At 42.2% G+C, this 27822-nt stretch overlaps 1 protein-coding gene across 1 annotated transcript in view; it reads left to right on the forward strand.

Moving 5' to 3' along the window:
• Window positions 1–27822, forward strand: part of EBF2 (EBF transcription factor 2) — a 146298-nt gene that overhangs the window by 85724 nt on the left and 32752 nt on the right. The window contains exons 6-7 of the mRNA XM_068274723.1: window positions 11811–11892; window positions 19748–19865. Of these exons, the coding sequence (XP_068130824.1) occupies window positions 11811–11892; window positions 19748–19865 (200 nt within the window). The remainder of the gene's footprint in view (window positions 1–11810; window positions 11893–19747; window positions 19866–27822) is intronic.

A 27822-nucleotide genomic window follows, 5' to 3' on the forward strand; every position in this document is an offset into this window, starting at 1 on the left:
TGGAGCCTCTCCAGCCTATGCCTCGGCCCGGCCCTGTGTGTATATATCCTCATACTGTAGATGTAGGTGTACATACAAGAGCTAATGAACCAAATAGCAGTCATTTTACAGCAAATTTCTTCTCAATTACCATGTACAATTTCAAACTATTGCAAAACACATTTTGCTTGTAATGATAATTAGAATGCATCATTTCAAATTGTCTTATAATTTCACGAAATATTGATCTATGATTTCTATGGGAAAGGGGCCATTCACTTCAATGCATTTGGTGAAAATTCATTTTCGCATCCATGTCCATGAATTTTACACATACTTATTTAGCCATGCGGAAATGTGTTTTCTCACGTCCATTGACTTCAATGCATTTAAGGAAAATTAATTTTCGCATTCATTCCTGCTAATTATTGCACACGTACTAATTTATGCAAAAATATGTTCGAAATACTTTAGTGAACTCTGTAAACGTAATTTTGCGTGACTTGTGAAATGACACAAAATGAAGATTACATGTGAAATTGTAATTATGATCAAGATAGTAATTGTGATAGTTCAAAAAGCAAAATGATCATGTATTATGATGTACTGTATGTGTTTCACTCAATCATTGCACTGCACACGCCTGTCGGAAACCTTAGTTCACTTTGTTGATGAATGAGAATATCTTGGACAGTAGCCACCCTGTGACCTAGAATATAGCACCTTGTCAGGTTCAGAATACTTTGCTTTCCTATGAAAATCTACTATAAGAACCTAAAATCAATAGTTACTGAAAATGTTGCCTGTTGGAATCCCAGCTACGATGGCTGGGTCACAAGGATTGGACCAATTATAGGCCTGTTTGGGGTATAATGTACAGTCAAGACCAGATTTATACTTGCTCCCCAGGGCAATTTTCTTGTGGCTCTCCTTCAATATACAGCAGCCAGGCACCCTCTTCCAATTGGTCAGCAACTCCCGTCTTCCATGCATTGCTCCATATTCGCACCCTTCTCTTCTCATATGCAGCAACTCCTCTTCCACACCCGACCACCCCTTTGGGTACCAACTGTCCAAGGCCCAGGCCTTAGTGGCCTTTACAAAGGTCCAGTCATGCGCAAAACCATTTTTGTGATGTCATATTTGGGCTGTACTATTGTCTATATTGGCTAAATCAGGGATGTCAAACTCTAGTTCTCAAAGGCCGAGGTCCTTAACACATTTTTGGCACAACTCAAATTCATTAATAGGACTGAATCAGGAAAGGTGTGGTTCAAGTAGAGAACATTTCTCAGTCAATCCTAAACACTGGCATGGATATGGCCCTCGAGGACTGGAATTTAACACCTGTGGTCTAACGGCTCACATGCATCCAACACAATGCACAACCAACCGCACAACAAGTTGTTTACACGACAAGCACGTACACACACGCCAACATGTCCGCATTCAAAAACAAAAAAGTTGTTCAAAAGACTCGTACACACTTGGCCAACCTGCCTGATAGTTGGGCAGGTTGATCTACCAGTTGGATCTGACAGTGACAAACAACATGTTATCAATTGGTAGTCTTGTTGTTTGCCAGCTGTACATACGATCAACTATTTTCCAAAAGACCAAGTTTAGAAGATAGTTGGGCAGGTTGTTTGGACGTGTATGAGCCCTAAATCAACCATCATTGAGATAAAAGGGAGAATGACTCATTTAGTAAATCCTCCCAGATACGTCCATAATGTGTGCCCGAAGTGAAATGACAAAGAAATTCTGCTGAATCAGTTTGGAATGACTGAATTATTGATCGAGGAGCTCCGGGTTGACATTTGTAAACTAGGGCAAGACTTGCCTATTATACTTTTTTTTCTGCACTGGCCAAATGTGTGGCCAGTGACAGACATGGCTAATTTGGATATGCAGTGAAGAGGAAGTGAGTAAATTATCTGTAACCTGTACTGTGCCCCCTCCAGTGATTGTCAGGAGCAGGCAGGACAATGGGAATCTCATGTGTGGTTTCCAGATGCTTATGCAGGAAGTGCTGCTGTCAGATAGCTGTCAGAGGGAATCATATATATCTGTAATGCTGAGAGAGAGATTATGACCACCAGTGATCCCAAGGCACACTTCTGAATGGATGAAGACAGCTCTGCATTACCACTTTACTGGTCATAAAAAGAAGGATGGAGGGGTCGGCTGACAGAGAGGAGAGAATTAGACTTGCCCAAACTTTGAAGCAAACCTGTTGTTTAAAAAGGAGCAAATTATCGAATCTCTCCTGGTTTGTGGAGAACAAAAATTTACAGGCACTGGCACACAATTCTAATCAAATCAGGTAATGTGGGTGTCGGAGGCAGGGAGGTCTGCTATACTAACTCCGGCAGGCAAATTTCTAGTTAGAGCTGCTAATCATGTCTATCAACATGGGGGCCTATGGCGGTGCCCAAAATTCTGTGGTGGGTGTTAAGAGGCGATTCAGCGCAGATATCAGCATGGATTGCGGGGAGGTATTTTGTGGCAAGGGGATCGGTTAGGGTTTGGCACTGGTAGAGTGAGGGCTTGTATAAAAACAGGGTAAGGTATTAGTAAAATACTGGTCAAAATTATTGGAATTCTGGAATTATCGGAATTAAGTAGTGAAAATCGGATGAGTTGTATCATATGTATATTGTATGAGTTTACTATGGCTTGGTTCACACATAAATCTGTGCATTTCCAGTCCAGTCTATTCCAGTCCTTTCCTGTCAGTTTTGTATCAGTTTTCTATGGGTATGATCACGCATAAATGGTGTACGGCTCCAATCCAGTCAGGTAAAACTGATCGAAAACTGATGCATGACTGACAGGATAAGGCCCCGTTCACACTTGCGTTTTGCCATGCAAACGGACCGGATTCTGATCGGATCCTGATCGGATCAGGACCTGATCCGGATCGGAACCGTACGGTTCCGATCAGGATCCGATCCGGATCCGGTCTGTTTGCATCAGGCATGCATCAGGCTGCCATCCAGATCCGTGGGCAAAAAATAGCGAAATTTAAAGAAAAAAATGTTGGGGTCAGCAGAAGGTGCACCTGGTGCACCTGTAGAATCAGGTTCCTCCGCTGTAGGCCTCACCTCCACCTCCGACATTCTGCCAAACAGCTCCAGCACGTCTGTCACTGCTGCTCCACTCCAGACATGCTTGGCCCATGTGTCCCCATCCGAAATGGCCGCTTGGATACGCATAGAAAGTGGGGTAGAACGTCAGTTGTTTGTAGGCAGTGTGTTCTGTGCCTTCCGTTTCCCATTGGTTTCTGTGTTCCGGATGGTGCTGTCAGGCTCAGGTCCGGCTCCGGTCCGGGTGCGTGGGCCGGAGATCCGGACCCAAAAAATAGCGTATGTTGGAAAAGTGTCCGGAGTCCGGAACCGGTCCGGCTCCGTACTGTACGGAAAGTACGTATGTGAACGTCCGCATAGCCTTTGCATTGCTATGCGGAACGTACGTTCCGTTTGTACAGTATACGGTCCGGATCCGATCAGGCGGATCCGGACAGGGAACGCTAATGTGAACCAGGCCTAAGACAAGACAATACTTGACCAAAAATGTACAGATTTATGTGTGAACCCAGCCTTTAGAGCCTGAGCCCACTTACGCAGTTGTGTCCGCTTCTGTCTGCTTTTCAGCATCTCGAAGGGCCCTCTTCCACTAGCAAGCGCGATCGCAAATCACCTGCGCTTGTGATCCCGCAAGCTGCTTTTTCCACTGTCCGCATTGCGCTGGGAATGTAGCGCGATCGCCAAGAGAATCGCACCGGACGGCGATCGTGATTCTACAAAGAACGAATTGCGAACAAAGGGGGGTAGTGGAAAATGAGCACCACAATTGACATGTTATCGCAGTGCTTTAGCGATCGGAAAACCGGCTGAAATCCGCTTTTTGAATCAGATCACAGCTAGTGGAAAAGGGCCTGAGCATTGATGTGTAACTGAAAAGCGGACACAACTGTGTCAGTGTACTAAGGCCCTTAGTATATAGAATTCCTGGCAGATTATCTATTGAATGAGCAGTTGATGCTTGCTAACTATGTGTCAATTGGCCTCAGTGTGTCCACACCCTGCATTACAACTGTCTTTTAGTTACATAGGTTACATGATAGAATGGACTACAAACTGACAAATGGAGGTTTACTTGATCATTCTAATAATCTGCACTTGAGGAGCTAACAGAATAGGACAGGCTTTGGACTAGTCAAGCTCCTCGTGGAGGATTCTAAGGGTTTTCTTTGTTTTCAAAAGCATTTCCTGAATGGCAGTTTAAAGGAAACCCGAAGTGACATGTGATGTGATGAAATAGACGTGTATTTACAGTGCCTAGCATACAAATAACTATGCTGTGTTCCTTTTTTTTTTCTTTCTCTGCCTGAAAGAGTTAAATATCAAGTATGTAAGTATGTAGCAGCGGCTGGATAGTGTAATGGTTAAGGGCTCTGCCTCTGACACAGGAGACCTGGGTTCGAATCTCGGCTCTGCTTGTTCAGTAAGCCAGCACCTATTCAGTAGGAGACCTTGGGCAAGTCTCCCTAACACTGCTACTGCCTATAGAGCACATCCTAGTGGCTGCAGCTCTGGTGCTTTGAGTCCGCCAGGAGAAAAGCGCGATATAAATGTTCTGTGTTTGTAAGTGGCTGATTCAGTCCTGACTAAGTGGCTGACTACAGTGTGACCCTCACTGATAAGAAATTCCCCTTTTTACCACTTTCTTGCTCTCAGAAGCCATTTTCTGCTAGGAAAGTGTTTTACAGTTGGAATTCTTATCAGTGAGGGTCACACTGTAGTCACTTCCTGTCTGAGTCAGGACTGAGTCAGCCACTTACATACCTGATATTTAACTCTTTCATGCAGAGAAAGAAAAAAAGGAACACAGCATAGTTATGTGTGTGCTAGGCACCATACATACACATGTCTATCTCATCAAGTCACATGTTACTTCGGGTATCCTTTAACTTTCAAAATAGTGTGCAAATGAGTAGGGAGACTGGCTGGTATCTTACTATATTTTGACAGTTAAACTGCTGTTCAGGAAATGGTTTTAATAGCAAAGAAAACCCTGAGAATCCCCCATGAGGAGATAGACTGTTATTCACTTGGTACTCGGCATATATAAAGGGTCTGTTAGACTGTCAGACCCCTATACCTACGCAAATTAAAATACGAAAATTGCTTTTTCTAATTCTGCTGCTGCTGTTTAAATTAGCAGCAACATGTTGAGGCTGGAAGTAAAATAGACAGTCCTGGCTCCTAGCCCAGATATTGGGAAGCACCCATTTTATCAAGTACGGAAAAAATATATATGCAAAAGCTGCACGTTTTCGTGAAATTCTTTGGATTTTTTTCCTCCCTCTGACTTCTTGTGGCTCAGCCCCGGTATTATGTTACATTATAAAACAAATACGCAGAGATCACTTCAGCTCTCAAACCTCTCAAGAGTTTCATTTCAATCCCAGAATACATTATATTTCCATTTTCAAAGCTGCTTTCTTCCAAATCAGAATTGCATTTTCTGAAGAGACAGAAGAGGGTGTCGGTGATCAGACTGTTTGCAAACATTAGTGCCAGTGATAAAACATAAACAGTGCTGTGAAGGGAGCTGCAGTTGGAGCACTGACAGCACCGCACATATCCTGATGTTTATTTACTGGCTTGTTTCACACTAGTGGCGGGTAGCTATGGGGACGGCATAAAAAATGAATGTCATATTGACAATGCTGTGCGTTCGGCTGCTGCGTTCTTTACGTCATAATTTCTGCTTCTGGCAAATTACTGGGTTGCTTGAAAGGATCTGCAAAAAATGCAGCATGCAGCATCTGCCAGACGTGACACTGATTGCACTTCGAGCATGAACGTGAGGCTAGGGCCAAACTAGGCAAACATCGTGGGCATTTTCCGCAACAAGAAAACGCCTGTAAAAACGCACATAATGCTTTCCAATGCACAATCACATTGCACTGGGAACAATGTACGGTTTTCCGCAGCGGGGAAAAAAAAGCTGACGATGTTGCTTCTTATCGCACAATGGGTGTAATTCCCCTGTGCCGACAGTCAGCGGTTCTCAGCTGGCTGCCGGCCAAGAATGCTGGTTTGGCCCCAAGTGTGCCCTTAGGGCTGGTTCACACTATGGGCTTGATTCGCTAAACCGTTATAACTCATATCACAGCCATTTTCGCGTTGGCGGGCAATCGTTTTGTGTGAAAATTCACGATTGCGCATGATAATTCAGGATTGCCCTAAAAGCGCTTGTGCAATGATTCCCTATGACAGTGTTCACATGTGCATGTTTCGATTTTACTAAAATCGCAAAAACGCTACATGTACCATTTTCTGAGCACTTTGGCTCAATGGAAGGTATAGGGAAATTGCAAAGCGCTTGAACAATCACTTTGTATAGCGATTTCCCCAGCGCTTTTGTGAATAAATACTTTCTGGGTAAAAGAGTTCACTTCCTGACTCACGTCAGGTAGTGGAGAGAAACATCGCTGAGCAAAAGCATTTAGAAAAGCGCTTACAAAAGCACTTTTCTAAGCGCAAATCGCAGGGAAAAGCTCATCAAAAATCACAGTTTAAAACGTTCAGCGCTTGCAATATAATGTGAATTTATAACGTAAACAAGGCCTTAGTGTAAGTAGCATCAGAAAGATTGCCTACAGGTGCCCATACATCACATGATCCGGTGCGCAATGGTAACGTTGTTCGATATTGCGATGACCAACATACCTCCAAGCGGCAAACGCAGGATTTTTAAGGGGGGGGTTCCTGAAAGGTCCAGAAGCACGTATGTCCCCGAGTGCTTCCGAATACAGGTGGCTCCATACTGCCCATGCACAAAAGTGTGCTGGCGTATTACGGAGCTGCCTATCTTTGGAAGTACTCAAGGACACGAGTGTTTCTGAGGGCTTCTGGTAGCAGCAAATGTGAACGGGGTACAGCGCTGGAACAACTCCCCGAGAGAGGAACGGGAGATAGACTTAGTTTGGACAATTCAGTGGAATATGCTACATAGTGTCACATAGCGCAAGCGATAGCCATATGATGCAGGGATATATGCATCTGCGGAAGATGGCGGCGCTATATAAATACTAAATAATAATATTTTGCCTCACCAGGATTGCACTTTTATTTAGCTTTCCTGTATGACAAGAAGACACAGCCAGCTCTAGGGGAAGAGGGAAACAAAGGTAAATGAAGGAGGCTGGTGCACACCAAGAGTGCTTCTGAGCGTTTTTCAAATCAACAGTGATTTGAAAAGCGCTTGACTAATGTTACCCTATGTGGGTGTTCCCACAGCAGCGTTGTGATTTTTTCAAAATCGCAGGTATACTGCATGTAGCATGTTTTTGAGCAATTCATTCAAAAATCGCTCTGAAAATCACTTCACAAAATCACACTCACAAATTGCTAGCGATTGCTATTGTCATTTTGGCGTGCACTAGCCCAGAGAGAGGAGTGGAGAAATTGAGAATAGCCTGAGATGGAGCAGAGAACTTATCTGTATTGCAGTCCCACATCAGACAGGCTACTTGCCTGTAATCGGACTCCTGTCCCTGTCAGTCTCTCACACAAGTCAGAAAGAAGCCCTCCTGGAGTCTAGGGACTGTCAAAAACTTTTCAGCTTGTTAAACACCTTACCCACACATGCAGTCATTATAACAATGGGGAGAGACCAGACAGATGTTTGCCCACGGACCCTGAGTCCAGGCAAGCTCTGCATCATGCTGTGCATATTTTACCAGCTTGCCTGCACTCTAATTTCATCATGTCAGACACTTCTGTGCTGTGGAGAGTCCAGGACTCCATAACCAACATTCTCTCACTGCAGGCTGCATCTTCTTGTGAGGTAAGATGGGCTGCCTCTCTCATTCTATTAGCTGGAGGGAAGCACCAGAAGTAAGAAGGGAGGGAGAATGAGGCTGTTTATATTATGCGGGCTTCCCTGGCTGAATACACAGCTCAGTGCAGGGGGGAGGTTCCAGACACCCGGAACAGCCCCCTCAGTTCGCCAGTGTGTGTTCCCCTAAGCCCATATGAAGTGTATAGAGGCTCACTGCCGGTGCGACTCCTTGCCTCCTCCGGTGTCCACTGTCACCGCAATCGCATGTACCACGTGACACTGGCGCATATAGGGATGTTGCTGCATGTGCCTGGTGTCATGTGCTACAGGTGCTCGCGGTGATGGCGGACACCGGAAGGGGTGAGCAGTGGTGCCAACAGAGAGGCAAACCTTTATAAGGACAGGGGACATATACATTTGGGGGTGGCCAAGCAGGCGGCGAAGGTGGCGGTGCTAGGCCGATTTCTGATAGATTTGATGCTGAAACCTATCGAAAATTGGTGTGGAGTGTATATGCAGGCGATTAATGCATGGGTAGCTTAAGGGACGGTTTCCACTGGGGTTCAGCGTCCATTTCCGAAGCCGCAGCTGAATCGCTATAGCCTCGGCATGCACGCCTATAGGGATTTGGACTTGTGCTGCGGCGAACTCCAGCATGCCGACTGAATCGCACTGGCATGCGATTTGGACAAGTCTGTTGTCTGAATAGGCAGTGTTTCCCCATCCAGCTTGCATGCGGGGGAACACTGTGTATTCAGACAAAGTGGAAATGGACCCTAATACTGCTATCTGGGGATGGGGTATTAAACATACAATCAAATTAAATCGGTACCTCTTTTTAAAAATTGTGAGCGCCGCCCCCTTAAGGCTCCTCTGCACGGCCCTGCTCTGAATATCTCACGCTTGAACATTAAACGGAGGACTTTAATAACTGGTTAAACTGCTGTTGACAGTGAGTTCATTTCATCTATGTCAAGGTATTTACATCTATGGAATTGCGCTGATATGCGTGTCATGTGTACATAGCAGCGGAATACATTATGCAAGGAGCAGCACATTATAAAACAGTGTCTTTGTCAGCCTCAAGCAGGTGATAAAAGGAAGAGATAATTACAACTATTATTTGCATTATTTTACACATCACCTTCATGAATCGACCATCAACAGCCAGTAAAACGTCTAACAAGTAAACCTGTTCTTTTATGGAATTAGCGCCATGACGACTCAAAATGGGTTTTTGCAATCAATTAAAATAAAAAAAATTAAAAAAAACCCTAATCAGTAGTGCATGAATTATAATATATGTTTTTACAATTTATATTCTGCTTAACCAGACATGCTCCTTATTCATGATTTATTTACGCTTATTTTATTATTATTATTATTAGTAGTAGTAGTATTTAGTATTTATATAGCACTGTCATCTTCTGCTATCCGTATATCTGATCTTTTGATCTATATGGCCTACTAGTGCACACCAAAAACCGCTAGCAGATCCGCAAAACGCTAGCGGTTTTTGAAGCATTTTTATTATGAAGTGTTTTGCTAGCGTTTTGCGGATTTGAGTAGCGTTTTTTTGTGTAGCAGATTACAGATATTGTTACAGTAAAGCTGTTACTGAACAGCGACTATAACAAAAACGCCTGGAAAACCGCTCTGATCTGGCGTTTTATCAAGCATTTTGCGTTTTTCCTATACTTAACATTGGAGGCAGAAACGCCTCCGAAATCCAAAAAATGCTGCAGCCCGGGAGTATGCGTTTCTGCAAAACGCCTACCGCTCTGGTGTGCACCAGCCCATTGAAATACATTACCCAAGCGTATCTGCAGCCGCAAGCGGTTCTAAAAACGCAACCAAAACCGCTCGGTGTGTAGTAGGCCTAACTTATGCCAGAAAATTCTGATCGATTTTTAGAACAAAAATCAAATAGTGGTGTACAGAGGATTGGTTTGATTTTTGTAGACAGTACAGTTTAATCAAGAAAGTTGAAATCAAACCTGATTTCGGAACTTTCTCTCTGTTCTAAACGATAAGCAACAGCATAATAACCTATAAAAAACATTTCTTTGTTACAGCTAACAAAGCTTCTGCAATAAATCGGCAGTGTCTCTACTTCCTTCTTTCATGGAAGCAGATAAAAGGTTAACATCCTGTTAACAAATTTGCTGCTCTGTTGAGGCAGCTGGCTGACACAGCTGAGAGATCAAATAACAGTTGTGATTAGTCACAGATGAGGGGGAATGAGACAGGCTAAACTCTCTAAATACATACCGGGTGCATTTTGCTATGTTTTCCTTCTGTCCAGTGCAAGAGTTCAGGTCCACTTTAAAGGACAGGTGCGAGGTAAAAAAAAACAGGATCTACTCACCTGGGGCTTCCTCCAGCCCCAGGCAACCGATCTGTCCCTTGTCGCAGCTCCGGTGTCCCCGGATCCCCTCCGTTGCAGACGCGACTGTTTAAAGTGGAACTGAACTCTTTCACAGAACAGAAAGAAAACATAAGGAAATACACCCTTTGGCCTAGTGCACACCAAAGCGGTTCGGCAGCGTTTTTCGATCCGCTTGCGGCTGCAGATACGCTAGGGTAATGTATTTCAATAGGCTGGTGCACACCAGAGCGGGAGGCGTTTTGCAGAAACGCATACTCCCGGGCTGCTGCATTTTTTGGATTTTGGAGGCATTTCTGCCTCCAATGTTAGGTATAGAAAAAAACGCAAAACGCTTGATAAAACGCCAGATCAGAGCGGTTTTCCAGGTGTTTTTGTTACAGTCGCTGTTCAGTAACAGCTTTACTGTAATAATATCTGTAATCTGCTACACAAAAACGCTACACAAACCCGCAAAACGCTAGCAAAATGCTTCATAATAATAATAAGAAAAGAACGCTTCAAAAACCGCTAGCATTTTGCGGATCTGCTAGCGGTTTTTGGTGTGCACTAGGCCTTTATGTGTTTAGAGAGTTTAGCCTGTCTAATTTCCCCTCATCTATGACTAATCAGGAGTGTCATTGGGGGCTTGATTCACAAAGCGGTGCTAACCTACTTAGCACGTCTAAACTCTTTAGGCGCGCTAACCAGGGTGCTAAGTAGGTTAGCACCGGATTTCTCAATCAGATCGCGCGCAAAGTTTTGCGTGCGCAAAGTCCTATGCGTGCGCTAAGTCCCATAGGCTTTAATGGGCACTTCGCGCGGAGCACCCTGCGCTCTGTGTAGTGCGCGCGTAAAGTTTTACGTGCATAAAGTTTTGCGCGCATAAAGTTTTGCGCGCATAAAGTTTTGCGTGCGAAAAGCTCGTTTAGACGTGCTAAGGGGGTTTTCACAGGCGTGCTAACAGTTATCACCGCTTTGTGAATCAAGCCCTGGATCTCTCAGCTGTGTCAGCTGGCTGCCTCAGCAGAGCTGCTAATTTGTAAACACAGGCTGTTGACCCTATGTCTACTGACTGCAGATTTATTGCAGGATCTGTATCAGCTGTAACAAAGAAATGTTTTTTTTTTCCCGTCAAAGGTTATCATGCTGTTGCTTATCTTGACTTCAAGGCAAGTTTAAACGCAAATAAATATAGCAGCCTCCACACCATTCTCACTTCAAGTTCCCATTAAGATTAGATAATTGAGCAGAAAGGCTTTGTGATTGAGCCTCCATAGACCTATCTCTACGCCACTGACTAAAATTCCAGCCATTTTTTTTAGCAAGATGTTAGCCAATGCCTGTTGATAAAAATTTCCCTCTAGATCAGGCAGTGGTACTCGCTGAGATAAGATATCAGCAGCAGACATTCCCTTGTCTGTGGATCCCAGCAAAATCATCAGGATCATAATACAGTTGTCTACAGTCAATGGGCATACCGCAATGTGGATGATGATATTGCATACCATCCATGCATAGTTAGACCAATGAATGTCATGTATTGCCTCACGCTCACGATGATGTCACTTCCTACTTGTAACATGTCACATCACAATGTTTCCTACAGGTTCTTCCTCAAGTTCTTTTTGAAATGTAACCAGAACTGTCTAAAGACGGCAGGGAACCCCCGAGACATGAGACGGTTCCAGGTATGTCATTTTTTATTCACAATTAAATTACATTAAAAGCTTTTCATAGCAGGTTGAGAAAAAAATAAAGATTTCACTTTTTTTTAAATGTTTGCCGCAATTGCTAAATAATTAGCAGTGAAAAAAATCAGTAACCATATTTGTCTCTTTATGGCTGTTACACTAAATAAATTAAACTGAAAAAGCCCCCGCATGACTTTGTTATTATTACTATTCAAAAACTCAGTTGAAATCAACAGAGATTAAATTACACCACACTGCAGGCTGACTCACGCAGGAGGTATACGCCTATCACCATATGTCAGTCAAGTAAAATGAGACATTTTTTTTAAGTTACAATCAATATATCCAGACATGTATTCTGTGCTGGATATTCTTGTTAGAGAATCTATTTTACCTTGAAAACTGAGTGCACGGCCACTCCCTATTTAATACTTACTCGTTAAATTAAAAAAAACAAAAAAACTTTTTATACTAACAATAAATTATATGAAAGGTAAGTTTAAAAACCTGTAAACTGGCAAAAACTTACAAAAATCTGACCAATATTTTATATACACTGTATATTATTTTATTGTATCTGCATATAAAACACAAGTCATTCCTTGCAATTTTTTGCTATGTTTTACTGTTGCTTTTGCACAGATTTGTTTAAGAACATTTTTTCAGGTTTCTTTTTCTGAAACTGATGTTCGCACAGTGCTTTCCATTAAGTCTTGAGTGATTGAAGGGCCGGGTCCATAAATTCATAAAAAATAGTGAACCCTGTACAAGGTTAGGGGCCCACCTTAGGACCTCCATGTAAGGTTAAACACTGGGTCTTCCACGTTAGGCCCTGTTTATGGGTAGCACTGCTACAGTTTGAGTTTGGTGGTGCTGCTGCTAGAAAAAATATTGGTAATTTACATTGCAGATATTTTACTACAGACTAACCCAGCACCCATTCTCACACTAACCCCCCCCCACCTCCTAATGCCTAACACTAACCCCCCTCCTAATGCCTAACACTAATCCCCCTCCTAGTGCCTAACACTAATCCCCCTCCTAATGCCTAACACTAATCCCCCTCCTAATGCCTAACACTAACCCCCCTTCTGATGCCTAACTCTAACCCCCCTCCTACCTACCACTAACCCTCCCTTTTAATGCATAACACTAACCCCCTCTTGATGCCTAACACTAACCCCCTCCTGATGCCTATCACTAACCCCCCTCCTAATACCTAACACTAATCCTCCCTAATGCCTAACACTAACCCCCCTCTTAATGCTTAACACTAACCACCCTCCTAATGCTTAACACTAACCCCCTCATAATGCTTAACACTGACCCCCCTCCTAATGCCTAACAGTAACTCCCTTTCTAAAGCCTAACACTAACCCCCTTCTAATAGCTAACACGAATCCCCCTCCTAATGCCTAACACTAACCCCATCCTAATACCTAATACTAACCCCCTAATGCCTAACACTAACCCCCCTCCTAATGCCTAACACTAACCCCCCTTCTAATACCTAACACTAATCCCCCTCCTTATGCCTAACACTAACTCCACTCCTAATGCCTAACACTAACCCCCCTCCTAAAACCTAACACTAACCCCCCTTCTAATACCTAACACTAATCCCCCTCCCAATGCCTAACACTAACCCCCCTCCTAATACCTAACACTAACACCCCTCCTAATGCCTAACATTAACCCCCCTACTAATACCTAACACTAACCCCCCTCCTAATGCCTAACACTAACCACCCTCCTAATGCTTAACACTAACCCCCCTCCTAATGCTTAATACTAACCCCCTCATAATGCCTAACACTAACTCCCCTCCTAATGCCTAACACTAACCCCTCCCTCCTAATGCCTAATGCTAACCTCCTTCAATGCCTAACACTAACCCCCTCCTAATGCAAGAAGTTTTGTATCAGGATGATAGCATTTATTGGCTAACTTAAAGGGGCAAAAAATTGTAAAATTTAAAATATGTGCAAACGTAAGCAAATAAGAAGTACATTTTTCCAGAGTAAAATGAGCCGTAAATTACTTTTCTCCTATGTTGCTGTCACTACAGTAGGTAGAAGAAATCTGACAGAAGCGACAGGTTTTGGACTAGTCCATCTCTTCATAGGGGATTCTCAGCAAGGCTTTTTTTCTTTACAAAGATATTCCCTAAAAATGATTTAAATAATGATGCTGGCCAGCTTCCCTGCTGCCTACGCGGTTTTTTTGGCAGTTGGACAGAGCAACTGCCATTCACTAAGTGCTTTTGAAAAGATATAAATGGCTGAGAATCCCCTATGAAGAGATGAACTAGTCCAAAACCTGTCACTTCTGTCAGATTTCTACTACCTACTGTAAGTGACAGCAACATAGGAGAAAAGTAATTTATGGCTCATTTTACTCTGGAAAAAATGTACTTCCTATTTGTATATGTTTGCACATATTTTAAATTTTTAAATTTTTCACCGTAGTGCCCCTTAAACCTCCTTGGCGGTAACCCCGTGTGTGACACGGGGTAAGCCGCCGGAGGGTGCCGCTCAGGCCCTGCTGGGCCGATTTACATAATTTTTTTTTTGCTGGACGCAGCCAGCACTTTGCTCGCTGTGCCAGCACCCCGATCGCCGCCGCCGCGCGCCCGATCGCCGCTATCCGGTGCGGCGCGGCCCCCCCCAGACCCCGAGCGCTGCCTGGCCAATCAGTGCCAGGCAGCGCCGAGGGGTGGATCGGGTCTCCCAATGACGTCCCGACGTCGCTGACATCGGTGACGCCATCCCGTCCCGTCGCCATGGCGACGGGGAAGCCCTCCAGGAAATCCCGTTCTTTGAACGGGATTTCCTGATCGGTGATCGCCGAAGGCGATCTAAGCGGGCGGGGGGATGCCGCTGAGCAGCGTCTATCATGTAGCGAGCCCTCGGCTCGCTACATGATTAAAAAAATTTTTTTTTAAAAAACTGCTGCGCTTCCCCCTGGCGGTATTTTTCATACCGCCAAGGGGGTTAAGACAAGACAAGACAAATAACATTTATATCACGCTTTTCTCCTGGCGGACGCAAAGCGCCCGAGCTGCAGCCACTAGGACGCGCTCTATAGGCGGTAGCAGTGTTAGGGAGACTTGCCAAAGGTCTCCTACTGAATAGGTGCTGGCTTACTGAACAGGCAGAGCAGAGATTCAAACCCTGGTCTCCTGTGTCAGAGGCAGAGCTCTTAACCATTACACCTTCCTGCCACGGCCTCTTTCACAGTGTGACGTTAAAGTCGCATGGTAAAACAACGCTGAATAAGTCACTGCAATGAAAAATCAATGCCCCATTCACAGTGCACACGTTGCGTTGGTGACTAACGCTGCATGTTAAGTGAAAGTATTGCATGCAGTGCGTTATACACGTTATTAGCTGCGTTGGACTGTTTGCACATGCTCAGTAATCACTTGGAAACATACTTTTCATTGCCTGTATGCTCTACTGTATGCAACCGTAACAGGGCATTAAAGTGACTCTGTAACAAAAATTACAACGTTTTTTCTACCATCCTACAAGTTCCTAAACCTATTCTAATGCTGGGAATACACGTTAAGTTTTTACTTTAGATAGATGGGTTCGATAGATAAATTCCAACCTGTTGGATCTGGTCGATTCTACTTTCGTTTCGATTCTCCTCATTCAAGTGAATGTAATTGATAAGAAAAGATAAGCAATCGAGAGGAGAATCGAGCAGTGAATCGAGAGTAGAATCGATCGAAAGCGAAAACGACGGCACAAACGAACGCAAAAACGCATCGTGTATTCCCAGCATTATGTGATCTGGCTTACTGCAGCTCTTTCTACTATAACCATCTCTGTAATAAATCAATGTATTTTCCCCTGTCAGACTTGTCGGCCTGTGTCTGGAAGGCTGCCAAGTTCTTCAGTGTTGAACTGTTCCTCTATGCACACTCCAGTGTGTGTTTTATTTACATAAGCCAGCAGCTTCTCTGCTATCTTATCAGTGATAGAAGAGAGCTGGATAAAAATCCTCCTCTGGAGGCTGTGAAAGGAGCTGGTCTGTCACATACTGAGGAATTAACGACATAGGCAGAGCTGTCTGCAGAAAGCCTGTAATGTTCAGTGCATGAGAGAACCTGGGGACAGAAGGTAAACACACACAAGTGATCTCTTGAGATTCAGAAGTAAGGCTGTATACAGCCTGCTTGTGTATGGATGTATTTTCTATGTGTGGACATGCTGTACATCAACCTACTTCCTGTTTTGGTGGCCATTTTGTTTGTTTATAAACAAACTTTTTAAAACAGTTTTTGACTACTTTTAATGCGGTGAAATTGTGACAGAGGGTAATAGGAAATGTCCCCTAACGCACTGGTATGTTTACTTTTGTGCGATTTTAACAATACAGATTCTCTTTAAGTTGCGTTGCAACTTTTTTGGGGCATTGCGTTGTAATTTGCGTTGCGACTTTAACGTTGCATCAAAATGCACCGTCCTACTGTGAAAGAGGCCTAAAAGAATAAGAATAAGCAAGCTTTCAGCTGTATAGGCTTCAATCCTGTTTGCTCACAAACTGATGTAACAGACAGCTATTTACATGCAACATCAAAAGGGGATACATAGATATTTTCAAGCATAAATACATGTCATAAAGATTCCTTAAGTGAAACAGAACATCTGAATGGGGTGGGAAATTGTTATGCCTAACACTTTCCCCCCTCCTAATGCCTAATACTAACTTCCCTCCTGATGCTTAACACTAACTAACCCCCCTCCTAATGCCAAACTCTACTGCCTAATGCCTCCACCAATGCCTAACACTAACCCCCCTCCTACTCCTAATGCCTAACACTAACCCCCCTCCTACTCCTAATGCCTAACACTAACCCCCCTCCTACTCCTAATTTTATTTATTTATTTATTGTATTTATAAAGCGCCAACATATTACGCAACATATTACGCTATTACTCCTAATGCCTAACACTAACCCCCCTCCTACTCCTAATGCCTAACACTAACCCCCCTCCTACTGCCTAACACTAACCCCCCTCCTACTTCTAATGCCTAACACTAACCCCCCTCCTAATGCCTAACACTACTGCCTAATGCCCCCACCAATGCCTAACACTAACCCCCCTCCTACTCCTAATGCCTAACACTAACCCCCTCCTAATGTCTAACACTAACCCCCCCTCTTACTCCTAATGCCTAACACTAACCCCCCTCCTAGTGCCTAAAACTTTCTCCCCTCCTAGTGCCTAATACTAACCCCACTTCTAATGCCTAACACTAAAAGCAAGGTGGATGCTTCCATAGAGGTACTCTGTGCAGCTGCCCAGGTCCTGGCACTCCTTATGGCCCCCAAGTCAGAGATTGTGAGATCACAATAACTGTACTGTCAGTACAGTACTAAAACATAAATGGCCCCACCTTCATTTTTGTTATTTATCTAAAATTCCTCTAATGAAAAAAAAAAAAGAATAAAAATAAAAAATTCCTCTGATGAAAAATGATGACTACTAATTAAAGCTATTGTTTACAGAGTCTTTTTACTGTGTGACTTTTTACTCAGCTCTGCTTTAACAGTTTCCTGTGACATATATTACTTTAGAATATGCTGCCCATTTTCCTTTATCCCTCTCATAACTGTTCTGGCACATTATAGTTTTGTTAGGCACTTAAACCAATTTCCTGTCACATGTCAGGGACACTCTGACACCTCCAGCACAGTAAAACATGGAAACAGTTAAGGTGGTGAAGAGACCCTGTGACCTCGATCTGTTTAGATAAGATGTAAAGATTTCCCAAGGTCAGCGGGTCTCTTGTGTAGTGTTTCTGGGCCTGGCTGAGTCTGACCCTCACGCCCTAGAGGCTCAGTACCCAGGCTGGAGTACACAGAAAGGCGGCCAACTGAAGGGGCTCTTAATTATATTTACTTTTACAATTATTAACTCCTAATTATATACGCATAGTAACAAGGGAACTCGGTGAGGCTGTCAGCATATTTAGTGCAAATCAGTATCATTTTGTGTTAACATTTTCTTGTGTTGGTGACCAGCGCTGAGCAAAAATGCTGATATTCTTTTTGCATTCATTTTCTCAAAAATAATGTCAAATTCAACTTTCAAGCAAAAATTGCATTGAAAATCATTTTGTAATAAGTTTGTGATTTTTCGCTAATTGTTTGGCAGTAAAAATAACACAATTTGTTTCCTTTGACCTTATTGCAAAAATACAATGTATTTTCTAAAATATGTTCTCAAAATCTTCGATGCAAAAAAATGACTTTGGCATAAATCGCAAGCAACACTGTTGCTGACTATCAACAAGCTACAGTGGCCCGAAATGATATAAAATTTTACATTACGAAGGAATTGAACTGGGGTAACATTGCTAACTGAGAAATAAATTGGTGATAATATAGATAACAACATGCTCAGGGTTGACTAGCAAACCACATTGGAGCAGCAAAGTGCCACAATTCGCAATGTTTAGGAAATAATAAAATGCAGGCACATTTTAAAAAGTAAAAAAACAATTCTTTATTGGCCAATCAAAAAGGAGAAATATTAAAAATTACAGAACATCACCAGTGAAAGGGCTGCAGATCCAGTGGTGGATGGTGCAAAACTATTCAAAAATGTGGCAAAAAATGCAAATATCATAACTAGTGCTTTCATTACATTTACGATAATTCATCCCCTAATCATTATTATTATTATTATTATTATTGTTATTTTTATTTATTTATTTTGCACATGTATACAATTTGCACATAGTAGAGAATTGTTTTGCAATAAATTGCCTGATACTTGCATTTTTGGGCCAAATTTTTGAATTGTTTTGTACCATCCACCACTGGATCTGCAGCCCTTTTCCTAGATTTGTAATGTTTTTAACTTTTGATTGGTCAATAAAGAATTTTTTTTTTTAGGTTTTTAATTGGGCCTACATATTTGTTTTTCATAAACATTGCGAGGTGTGGTACTTCGCTGCTCCAATGGGGTTTTTTGTCTTGGAATGGAATTGCTAGATTATGTCACATGTCATCTATTCAGGGCTAAGCAATAATATGTATAAATAGGTCTAGTTCATTCTATCTTGGGGACTTTGAACAAATGCAATAAATAAGGCAACATCATCTTGTGTGGTGCTGTGCACAGTACAATAGACAGTGGAGACCATAAATAATACATAACTCATGCATAGTACAGTCTGAAACTTCAGTAACGGAAGTAAAAAAACATCTACGTAGTTCATGCACAATATGGTAACACCGAGCAGTACAGGAACCCTTTTGATAGAATAGGTACAACAGAAATGAGAGACGCTGGGTGGAGGTCCCTTGCCCATTTGAGAAAATGTTTACTTGTGTTGCAGATGTGAATAAAGGATTCCCTGCCAAATAGGCTTGCAATCAGTGATGAGAGAAAATGGCTACATTCTATTAGCATTAATTCGCAAAAATAATGTAACATTCAACTTTCGAGTGAAAATGCTGTAGAAAATAATTTCTGCTACGTTTGTGATTTTTTGAACTTTAGAAAACTTTTGTGCTAAAAATAACCTATTTTTATCTTTTTGCCAATTTGCGTGGCAATATAACATTTTTTTGCATTTTTCGCAAATGTATAGATCAGAAAGAAAAATTTGTTTTCTTAGACTATTTTGGGAAAATATAATGACTTTTCGTGAATATCTTTTTGAAATCGAAAATAGCATTTTCGATGCAAAAAATTACTTTGGTGAAAATCCGCACGCAACACTGCTTAAAATGTACGGGTTGATCATGTATCACTAATAGCAACACATTGCATTACAAACACATGACTTAACATCCAATCTGGCACGTCTAACATCCCTTTCTTCACAGGTTGTCCTCTCCACCACGGTGAATGTAGATGGACATGTCCTGGCCGTGTCAGATAATATGTTTGTACACAACAACTCAAAGCATGGGAGGCGGGCAAGACGACTGGACCCTACGGAAGGTACGGACCCTTGTCTGGAGTACGGTACGGCTTTCTTGTTCTTTATCTGCATCCAGAGACTGCAACTGCAGACTTACATAGATTGTAACGAGGGATGTGGAAGATGCAGGCGTTCCCTCAGCAACCAATCAGATTCTGGGTCACTTTTTGTCATCACTACTGGAAAATGACCCATGCAACTATCTAACCATCTAATTGGTTAATACAGACAATACAGATCTGCATTAGTTTCTCTATTTTGGATTTATGGGTCATTTCATTGAATACTTCTGATACAATGCAATTAGCTTCCCATATGCAATTGACTTTTCTCCTAGGTGATATTTTTACAACTTGTCAATAAAATACCCTTTAAAACGCCAGCAAGTAAGAAAACATTCAACATAATTTTAATATCACTTTTTCACCTACTTTTTGAGACTTCTTTAATTGCAAAGGGTTGAAAAGTTATTATAAAGAAAATATTAAAAAATATCTCCTAGGAGAAAACTCAAGAGAAAAAGTGAATTGCATATGGGCCATCTTAACATCTTCATCAACTTATTGGGGTTGATTCACTAAACCATGCGAATTTATAGCACAGCCGCGCTAGTGTTTTGCGCACGTTATAACGCTGTAATGGTTTGTGCGTGCAAATGAGAATTTTGCCATGCAAATGGGCATTTTCACATGCAAAAATGTGCATTTGCGTGAAAACCGTTACGCTCATTATAACGCACACAAAACGCTAGTGTGGCCATGCTATTAGTATGGTTTAGTGAATTAACCCCATTGAGCGCAATCCAATTAACTTTTTTGTCCTAAGTGTTCTCATGGGTGTTATTTTCCCATCTTATCAATAAAATGCCTTTGAAGCGACTGGCAAGCAAGAAAATACTTTTTGATACTTTTTTTTTTGTTAATTTAGAGTGCTGAAAAGTTTTTTTAAACAGAAGAGGAAAAACGATCTCCTAAGAGAAAACTTAGGAGAAAAAGTGAATTGGATCAGGCCCATTTTATCTTAAAGGACCACTATCACAAAAATTGTAAATGTAAAATACCTGTGGACACATACTTAAGTACGTTTTTCGCAGACTAAATGCACTATAAATGACTTTTATGTTGCTGTCACTTACAGTAGGCAGTAAAGATCAGGGAGATGCGACAGGTTTTGGACTAGTCCATCTTCTCAGGAGATTCTAAGTATTTCCATTACTCTAGCACTCCATGGAAAGGATCTATACAAAGATACTGGCCAGGCTGTGTACTTGCTTGCACCCTATTGTGGCCATTGAACTCAGCAACTGCCATTCAGTAACTGGTTTTAAAAACAAAGAAAACTCTTTTAAAAAAAAAAGGTAATTTAGAGTGCATTTTACTCTGGAACAAGTGTACCTTCTCTACATTTGCATACACATGCATTTTAAATGTTATTTTTATTTATTTATTTATTTGCAATAGTGGTCCTTTAAAACTGCAATAATACAAACAAAGCTCAGTGTTATTTTATTTTATTAAATTTTTTTTGTAAATATTCCTAAATTCAGGATCTTTAATAGAAGCGTCTTAAAGAGAATCTGTATTGTTAAAAATCGCACAAAAGTAAACATACCAGTGCGTTAGGGGACATCTCCTATTACCCTCTGTCACAATTTCGCCGCTCCTCGCCGCATTAAAAGTGGTTAAAAACCGTTTTAAAAAGTTTGTTTATAAACAAACAAAATGGCCACCAAAACAGGAAGTAGATTGATGTACAGTATGTCCACACATAGAAAATACATCCATACACAAGCAGGCTGTATACACCCTTCCTTTTGAATCTCAAGAGATCATTTGTGTGTTTCTTTCCCCCTGCAGCTATCTTCCACTGAAGTGTCAGGCTATTTCTTCCTGCAGAGTGCAGACAGCTCTGCCTGTATGTAATTCCTCAGTATGTGAAAGCCCAGCCAGCTCAGAGGAGGATTTATCCAACTTGTAAAAGATAATAGAACAGAGAGAAGCTGCACTAATCTAAATATCACACAGGCAGTGTGCAGAGAGGGGCCTGGATGGGGGAGTTCATAGCAGAACCACAACACTGAAGAACTTGGCAGCCTTCCAGACACAGGCCTGACAAGTCTGACAAGAGAGAGATACGTTGATTTATTACAGAGACTGTGATAGTACAAAGTGCTGCAGTAAGCCAGAACACATTAGAATAGCTTTTTGAACTTGTAGGATGATAAAAAACAGTTTGCAATTTTTGTTACAGAGTCTCTTTAAGCTTTGGGCATTTGCAGTTGCACCTGGCAACACCTGCATGTCAGGACTTACGGAAATATTTGATGCTATAAAAAACAATTCGATGGCCAGTTTTAGTTTTATTTATGAATTAAAAACGTACAAAGTGCACAAATAATTAAAAACAAAAAAAGGACAGTAACTCAATCAGTATTTGGTGTGAGCATTGTCAGCCAACAACATCAATTCTCCTAGGTGCTCTTGCCCACAGTTTGACAGACTCAGCAGGTAGCTTGTTCCAGAGAGCTAGGAGAAATAACCACAGAAGTTTTATGGATGTAGGCTGTCTCAGTTTTACCTTTCTCTCCAAGTAATACCAAACAGTCTCAGTGATTTTGAGATCACAACATTGGGTGGTCACACCTTGTCTTCCAGGACTTCTAGTTCATGCTTTTGCTGAGGTTGTTTCTTTATGACTTTGGCTGCATGTTTGGGGTCATAGTCCTGCTGCAGAATGGTTTTGCGGCTGTGAGAGATTGTGGTTTTGGAGATATCTCTCTGATGGTTTTGCATGATGGATACGTATCTATCTGTACTTATCAGCATTGAGCAATGCATGATTAGACCATTAAAGCTCATAATGATGAAAGATTAAAAAATGGACGGCATGGCTAGAGCTGTGTGTACAGGGCTGCCCTGCTTGTCTTACCTGTGAGAACATCTCATTTCCAATGAAGCAAAAGAAAACACAACACAAGTGTGAATGCAACTGTGTATTGTGAAAGAGCCCTAGTTTCCTTGGCTGACCACTGTGTTTTCATTCCTCATTTGGCTCGATTCTTTCTGCCTCTTCAGAAGAATGTGGGCAGTACACCTGAAATCATAGGGCTTTCTAAAACGTTCTACCTATGAGTGGTCTTGTAGTAACATTCTCTTGTTGCCCTGCTCAGTCTTGCCATTGTGTAATATGTTGAAATGTTTTCTGCAATCTCAGCTGGTTGGTAGAACATATCTGAAAGTCCTAACCTGTTTCACTTTTACACAGCTGCTTCTGTTTCAATTGATAATAGTGTTTTACATCAAATGTAATCTTGCTGATCATTAGCCCCTTTTCGGTATAACTGTATAATAATGCACTGGATAATGTGCTGATAGATTTCTTAAATACGTTGTGTAAGTGTACCAAGAAAAAATTAAGTAAATAAAGTTGTTTAAAGGACAACCGTAACCTCCTAAAGCAAAATAAAAAAAAAGATAGATACTCACCTAAGAGGAGGGAAGGCTCTGGACCCCTTCAAGCCTTCCTGTTCCTCTCTGCGTCCCCTCATTCCACCGAACTGGCTCAGTTTTTAGGTCTTCTCAGAAGTACTCAGGTCTCTGAATACTTCCAAAGACGAGTAGTCCAGAACTGTGCATGCGTGAGTCCATAGTACAGAGCTGCTTGTCTTCAGATGTACTCGGAGACCAGAGTACTTCCATAGAGTTCATAAGAGGGGACACAGAGAGGTAGGAAAAGGCCCCAAGGTAATTTTTTTAGGAGGTCACAGCTGTCCTTTAAAGGCTAAGGGTAGTAGCACGAAATATTGATTCAATGCAGGTTTTTTTTTTCTGCTTATGCAATATATATATATATATATATATATATATATATATATATATATATATATATATATATATATATATATATATATATATATATATATATATATCATGCACGTATGCACGTACATGTATACATGTAGACAAACACATATACACAAATATATATATATATATATATATATATATATATATATATATATATATATATATATATATATATATATATATATATACATATATGCGCTAATGACTTTGTCCCATATTTACTCATAATATATTCCATTAAGTGATATAGTACTGACCCTAAAATAGGCCCTCAAGAGACTCTTTTATTAATAGAACTCTGGTGCTGTGACATTGTCGTTTACCCCGTTACAGAGACATTAATACCAAAAAGATATTATTCTTAATATTATCTCTCTACATCTGCTGGTGTTGCTCCTTCTCAACATGTCCTGTATTAACCATGTGAGGAATTAATGAACTGGAAGAAAATGATTGAATCAGTAAGGAATTTAGTGTGGTGTTAATTTTCCCTCGGCGGGCGGTCAAACGGTGGAAATAAATCCCAGGGTGCTTTGCTAGAATGGAGTCCAGCTTTGGTTAAACTGACTGGTCTTGATTGACTGGCTGCTCATTTCTGGAAGCTCGCCAGAGATCTGCGGCACCTTTGACCTTGTCAGTTGTGGAAACCGAGTGATAGATTGAGGCTGGTTATGGCTCCTGATGGAACTTGAAGTTGAGAGGCCTACCCATATGGAAGGGGAAGAAGCCATAAAAAAACACAAAATAAGGAATACAGATAATATCTGCCCAACTAAGACCCTTTCCGTACCTGCTGTGATTCTCAGTGGTTGATCCCTGGCCCTCTTTTCCCACCGAACATCTTACTGACTTCACCAGGCTTGCTGAGTACAGCAATGCAATGAGCAGTGATAGGATACAAATCCATGAACATCAGCCTCATTCCAGTTTAAGTGTAATCAGATTAGTGAAGAACGGCAAATGCTGTTTGGTTACTGTGGGTTACTGTCTTTTGTATTATTTTAAATAAGTATTTATTAAAACATTTTTTAAAAATAGTACAGTATTGCCATGAAAATAGCCCAAACCAAATTTGGACAGGCATCCAATTGCATATAAAAGTCATTAAAAAACAATGTACATCAAAAAAAGTACAAGTAGGGGTCACATTCCAGCTGCAAGATCGAAAAATCGACAAGGAACATTATATAAGTTGTACAGTTTAAATAAACATTTATTTAGTCCCATTGCTAGGTGTCAAAAAAATTCCAAACAGAGCTAGTGGGATAATCCCCACTCTGAGCAGGGAGAACAGACCTTCTTCAGGACCAGTAGTGTTCTCCTTCGCATTTTTTTTACATGTCCGCATTTTTTTTAAATGTCTTCTGAAAATTTTATGTAAAATATAAACAGATCCATAGAAGGAAGTAAACGAGATTTCCCTATTTTGATAGACACACGCATGTACGCAGGGCCGGATTACCGACCAGGCAACAAAAGCAGTCGCTTGGGGCCCTATTCAGAGCCAAAGGGGCCCCATCAGCACATAAACCAGCCCTCGCCATCCTGTCAGCGGTGGCTGGATGGTATAATGGTTAAAGGGACTCTGAGCAGTGCAGTAACTATGGAAAGATGCATATCATTTTAAAGCTCTCTTTCTCCTCTTTCCAATGATATATAAATGGCTGCCCTATGCCTTTTCGTTTTTGCTATTTTCGCGATCGAAATTGCGGCCACAGGACGACTTTTCTCCAAAGTCGGCAGCTCGATTCAGCACAATGCAATGAAATATAAGGAATCCAGGGGGATATAATTACAAACATCATGCTGGTAGGTGTGAGGATGTAATTAATTCGTTGTGGGTATGCTTAAAGGCATACCCACAGGCACTGCTCGGAGTCCCTTTAAGAGCTCTGCCTCTGACACAGGAGACCAGGGTTCGAATCTCGGCTCTGCCTGTTCAGTAAGCCAGCACCTATTCAGTAGGAGACCTTAGGCAAGTCTCTCTAACACTGCTACTTCCTATAGGGCATGTCCTAGTGGCTGCAGCTCTGGCGCTTTGAGTCCACCAGGAGAAAAGCACGATATAAATGTTATTTGTCTTGTCTTGTCAAATGATGCCGTGCACTGCTGATTGTCTTCACAGCCAGGCTCTCCTCCTAGGTCCCCCTCCTGCTACTGTGTGCTCTGCCGCTGCCTGCTCCGCCCTCCCTTCCCACAGAGAACCACAGCTGCAGCAAGAATGATAGCAGCAGATGGCAAACACTCACTCACCTATCCATGATCCAAGCGATAGAGATCCTGTTATCTGAAACCCATCTGTCTCTTCTACAGTGCAGCCGCACGCTCTGAACTTCCTGATTCTCAGATCAGACAGGAAGTAGGAAGTAGCAATAGTAGTAGTAACAGAGCGGCAGCACTCTAGAGGAGACAGATGGGCTCCGAATGACGGGACCTCTATTGCTTGGATCGCAATAGGTGAATGTGAGTCATCTGGTGCTGCCCTTCTCCCCCGCTGCGGCTGCCTTCTCTGCTGGACTATCGTATTCACTGGGGTGGAGGCTGCATGGTGGCTGTCTAGTTTGGAAGGAAATCGGTTGTTTGGTGGTGGGGGTGGTTATGTAAATCTGTCTGGGGAACGGCGGTGTCCAGAGCTTTCTGCTATTGCCAGGCTGGAGATGCAGGGGGAAAGTGCTGCTGCTGTGATATCTGGCGCCCTCTTCACAGGGGTGCCCCAGCCCCTGAGTGCAAATGTCCCAGCCATTCATCTCTCACTCTGCATTTTGCCGCTGCTATTCCTTGCATTGTGCACCCACAGAGGAAAGCGGGTTGTTGCCCATAGCAACCAGTAGCTCGGCTGCCCCGGTGTGTGCGGCATGTTGCTGTGCAGCTGCATCTTCTGATTCTATTACGACATGATGGGGGGCTCAAATCAGTTACTTTGCTTAGGGCCCCATGTAGCCTTAATCCGGCTCTGCATGTACGTAAATAACCTATACACAGTATATGTTTAGCCTATTACGTTGTTAGTGGGGGTGATGTTATAGATAAGGGTAGTTGGTGCTGTCCATTTTTGTCATGCCTGCCAGCAGTAAAGATGCTGACTTGCAGGTTCACGGAGGATCAAACAACATGAATAAATTACACAGCGAATATCAACTACTATCTTTTGGTAAAGTTCCTCTTTATACTAACAGATGGGGCAACTGTATTGACAGGCTTAGATTTATTATCATCTCATAGTACTCTTAAAGCAATAATAGTTGAGGCTCATTAAGAAAAAGCTGTTGAATGTCATCTCCTTCTCTATTCCAGACTGCTAGGCAAGGTCCAACAACAACTAATCAGGTTATGGCCAGTAGGTTAGGGAGAATGGTGCAAATTTATGCATCTGATAACTTTTGTAAGAGAAAATAATGTAAAATGTGTGGCGGCTGAGCCTCTTTGTGAATCCCTCCACTGGCTTCCTATCCAGTCCAGAATCAGATTCAGGATACTGTGTCTGGCCTACAAATCTGTCCACAAAGCCTGCCCAACCTACATTTTGAATATTACCCAGAGGAACACCCCCAGCCGCTCACTCCGCTCCTCCAATGAACTTCGCCTGGTTGCACACTGCATCACCCAGTCCCACGCACGCTTCCAGGACAGCTGCTCCAACACTATGGAACTCCCTACCTCGCCCCATTAGGGTTTCCCCCTCTTTCATCATCTTAAAGAAGGCCCTCAAAACTCACCTTTTTATTTTGGCCTACCACCCCTCACTGGTGCTCTGAACCCGCATCTTAACTCTGGTCCCCTACCTTTCGTGTCCCTACCTCTCCCTCTAGATTGTAAGCCTTTGGGCTTTGGTCCTCCTCCTTATGTCTCCTACCTGTTCATGCACCTATATTACCATACACCCATCCTAAGGATCTGAGTGATCTCTTGAGTGAACTCAACTTGCCTAATCTTGCCTAATCTCCATGCTCCCATCCAGTCACTGACTAAGCATTACCTTGAACCCATACTGTGCTGCGTGATCTGGTTTTTCTTGTATTTCTATATTGTCTGTATGTCACCCCTAAATATTGCCTGTAACCTTAACTAATGTACAGTGCTGCATAATATGTTGGTGCTTTATGAATACAAT

Source organism: Hyperolius riggenbachi, chromosome 3 (assembly GCF_040937935.1).
Source record: "Hyperolius riggenbachi isolate aHypRig1 chromosome 3, aHypRig1.pri, whole genome shotgun sequence".
In the NCBI taxonomy this organism is placed as follows: Eukaryota; Metazoa; Chordata; class Amphibia; order Anura; family Hyperoliidae; genus Hyperolius; species Hyperolius riggenbachi.